The following is a 4,005-nucleotide window of genomic DNA, read 5'->3' as shown; positions in this document are numbered from 1 at the left end:
ATTTATATAGGTAGAGTAGAGTCCTTGTAGCTCAAGTAATCTTGTAGCTTAAGTAATTGTGATATACTATAACTTTCAACTGATAATTATCTCTTTGATAAGAAACGAATCTGGACATAAATCAACGTACATTAGTGGCAAGCCATATGGCTAAGGTTCAGCCTTAGCCACATGAGTTAATGGGCCTGTACATTGATCCATGATATTGTGAATTGGGCTTTAGCCCTGTCAATTAAACGAATAAAGTGGAGACTCCTACCAATGGACGTTTACCACGTAAGTGGAGGTCGAAACACCGCCCCCTCTTTGGCATGCGAACAAAGTTCATATGGCAAAGAAGAAAGAAAAATGAGCGGAATGTATAACGAAGTGTCGTGCGAAAAGAAATAATTGGAAAATTGACTGTCGAAAAAAAAAAAAAAAAAAATCGTGAATTAGCGGTAACGAAATAATGTCAAACTAACGTATACGGGACGCAATGTAGTTAAATAAAAGATGGCCGAAAATGCACAGAAAAAAATAAAATATGCACAGAAATAAAATTGCAAAAAAAATCGAATGGCGAAAACTGTATCGAACACGTCACGTAATAATACGAAATTTGAATTCGACGATTCGTGCCAACGGAATAACGATACTTGGATTATACCGTTGAAAATTAAACGTAGGTGCAATTTAGTAATAATAATAATAAAAGGAAGTTAAATACGAATTGGACTCAAAGTGTTCGGATGAGATAAGAATATGGAGTAGATAAGATTTGAGATTAGGGATGAAGTTGGAGTTGGAGCTGAATCCCACCAGCACTGGAAAACCCGCTCGTAAACCTATATAAGTGTTGTGGCCGCACATCCTAATCCACAAAAACTCGGCTTCTTCCGTATTACTACTGCTGTGTGGCGCCTTCCATCGAACTAGCACTGTTCAGCTCATCTTGGATTCACGGTAAGCTAAACTTATACTCGTTATATTCAGCTATAGCAACAGTGTTACCACCAAAGGTCCAAGCGATCATGGTAGGAAAACCTTGTTCTTGTGGTGCGTCTGTAGAATTGTGTGAGTCGTCTCCATCATCACGAGCATTGAAAACACAGGAGAAACTCCTTCGGCAGTTTACATTACGCACATGAACCTTTCTAATCCCAAGTCCCAACATCAAAGGTACAACCCTCAAGCCCCAGCTGTTCTTTTTTTTTTTTTTTTTTGGTTATATGCATGACCTTGAACTGTTGCATCTTGTCCTTAGGAATTCTTTGTTTCGGACATGTGGTGGTGACACAAAAATATATTAACTTTGGTTTTGGTTTTTTTGTTTTTGTAGTGATCTTCAGCTGGAGAAGACGATGAGGAAGAGATACTGGCGCTCATGTTCAAATTTGATGTTATCAAATACGATACGGTGCATCGCCAGTTAATGAAGGGCACCGTACTTGCTCTTTTTAACATAGCCAAAGTGTATCCGGAATGAAATAACAAAACATGATACAGTGCTTTGCCAGCAAAGGAAGGGCACCGTACCTGTGTTGCCTTGAGCTGACCCGGTTCACCCTTGTGGAGCTAGTGCATCCGGTTTTTGAGCTATCTGACCCGTTTTTTTTTTGCAGGTAGAAACGACTGTATTACACGGATGAAAGATAATCGAGAAGAAAAAAAAAACTCGATGACGATCGGAGACTTGGTGAGGTGGAAAGAAGGTGACAGATATAACGACTACCTGAAACCGCGTCGATGGTCGCTTAAGGAAATATAGAAAATACTAGGACTCGAGAAATTTGAGATGGAAGAAGTGTACGAATTTGAAACGAAAGTCGAAGAAGATGAAGTAGTAATGACTTACACACAATTAAATTGCAGGAATACAATTCCGTTGAACAAAGAAATTGCGCAATTATTGGAGTGGTGGCAAATTGCACCGGGACAACTGCCAATATCGTTCTGGTTAATCTTTACGAGAGTGCACCGTTTACAAAATGAATTTAATAGAAGGTTTGGGGCTCAAGAAATCTTCGCGTTGATACGACCGAAAGCCATACTGACGAAAGGGTACATAAAATTTGAAGTTGAATTCAAGGATTCAAACAGAACTTTTAAAGGGTTCCCAAAAGTATACACCGGATGGGATAGATTTCTGTACCGCTTGCGAGGGAAGTGGAATCCGACAGAGTTTAAAGTGCCGAACAAATTTCGAGGTAAGCCAAAACATAAGTGTTGAAAATTGTACTACGAGTAAACTGTTGACTAACACGAGTTATTTTGTGTCTAACAGAAAATGCGAGTACACTACCAAACATTGAATTGGACAAGGAAGTGGAGAACAACCTTCGTTTCTTCTTTTATGAATGTTCTGACGAAAGATTGGTAGATCTGAGCTATTTCGATGATATTGTTGATTTCCAACACTATGGGGGTATTGAACAACAGCTCGATAGGTCCAAAGAGACACATAGTGAAATGGCGAAGAAGAATAAGATTCTCAGAAATGCAATATTTGGCAGCGATAGCGATAGTGAAAAAGAAGATGGAACGAAATTAACACAGCGAGAATTAGTGCTGAGCTTGCCAAACACAAATAGCGAATTGTACAAAAGAAGATGTTCCACAAGAAAACGGGCGAACGGAGACCAAGAGAGACAACCAACGTTACAATGTATGATGCCTCGAGGGACGAGACTACAATGCACAAAACAGCCCAGACGAAATAAAGTACATTCTCAACACAAAGAGGAAAAGGTATGTACCGTAGAAAACATATATATGTAAAAGTGTGGGGAGATGTAATATCTCGCTCTGGTTTGGTATATACAGGAAAAGAATGGCGGGGAAAAGAACGAAACCGTGATACTTACAAAAGATAGTGCAGCGAAGAACACAAAGTCGGTGAAAGAAAACAAACGGCAAAACAAAATGCAGGAGCAAAGAATCCAACCACCACTGGCAAGTACTGTCCGGGGTAATACTACTCATGGAGGAAAACTACAGAATCTGTTAACAGTAAGTGGACCGTTGACTTTTACTATTGCGTTAGGACGGTAAAGAAATTTATGTCCAACACTAAACCAATGAAATTGGTAGATGAAGCAAAGATGTTCAAGTCTGGACGACGAAGCGAAGGTATCGCCAGAGACCACGCCAATGGAGGGGCTCGAAAAATATCAAAACTGTGACCAGAATACGGAGAACATCGGAGAATATGACAGAGCAGTGTCAATGATTTTTGACACTATGAACTAGGTATGATAGTATTTTTTTTTTATCATTTATTGCAAACTTGTGTTTAAGTCTGAAAGATTGATGAAAACAGATATTTTTCACCGCAGGTTAAAACGGCGGTAGTACGGGCCAAAGAAATTGATGAAAAAGTTGCGAAGAAAAGTATCGATCCGAATGAAGTCAATGCCGTAGAAGAAATAGAGAAAGTGAAAATACTCAACCGAAAATTGGAAGAGGCAAACAAAGCGTTAAGCGGAACCAACAGAGAGTTAGAAGACGAAAACAAAAACTTAACCGAAGCGGACGAAAAGAAGCCGAAAGCGTAGATCGTCTGAAGACTTTGGAAAAGCCCCGCGAGATAATGGAAGAACACAAACACTTAAAAGCAGATGTGATAGAATTAAAGGCACTTCGTGGCGACCAAAGATCGTGAACTTAAACGTGCGCAAAAAGAGGCAGAGAAAAATAACAAGCGAATGACAGATTTAAACGAGCGGCTCGGCCAAGATCACGTGCAAATGGCACATTGTGAATCGTCCTTAAGACAATTGACAGAGACTTTAATAGAAACGGGAGATGAACTAGAACGTGAGAAGATGAATTACAAAGATTTGTACGAGTTGTATATGCGAAAAGTTTGTAAGGAACCATTGGATTTGCCCAAACCAATGATCATGTGATTTTGCGTTTGTAATACCATAGAGCTAAAAATTCTTTTTGAATAAAATAAAGTATGTGTTGGCAATTAAATATCATTGTGATGTCAGATAACATACCTGTGGAAAACTGACAATG

The 4,005-nt window shown here is 39.3% G+C and overlaps 1 protein-coding gene across 1 annotated transcript; it reads left to right on the top strand.

Annotated features, from left to right (window-relative positions):
* Positions 1–1,615: 1,615 nt before the first annotated feature.
* On the top strand, positions 1,616–3,231 carry LOC147515312 (uncharacterized). The gene is made up of 4 exons (XM_086592866.1): positions 1,616–2,189; positions 2,267–2,730; positions 2,806–2,991; positions 3,073–3,231. The coding sequence occupies exons 1-4, from the start codon at positions 1,778–1,780 to the stop codon at positions 3,229–3,231; spliced, it is 1,221 nt and encodes a 406-aa protein (XP_086448992.1). The 5' UTR covers positions 1,616–1,777.
* The last annotated feature ends 774 nt before the right edge of the window (positions 3,232–4,005 follow it).

This window comes from Coptis chinensis, chromosome 2, assembly GCF_015680905.1.
Source record: "Coptis chinensis isolate HL-2020 chromosome 2, ASM1568090v1, whole genome shotgun sequence".
In the NCBI taxonomy this organism is placed as follows: Eukaryota; Viridiplantae; Streptophyta; class Magnoliopsida; order Ranunculales; family Ranunculaceae; genus Coptis; species Coptis chinensis.
Note: the sequence above shows the minus strand (reverse complement) of the source record. Positions and strands in the feature narration are given on the sequence as shown.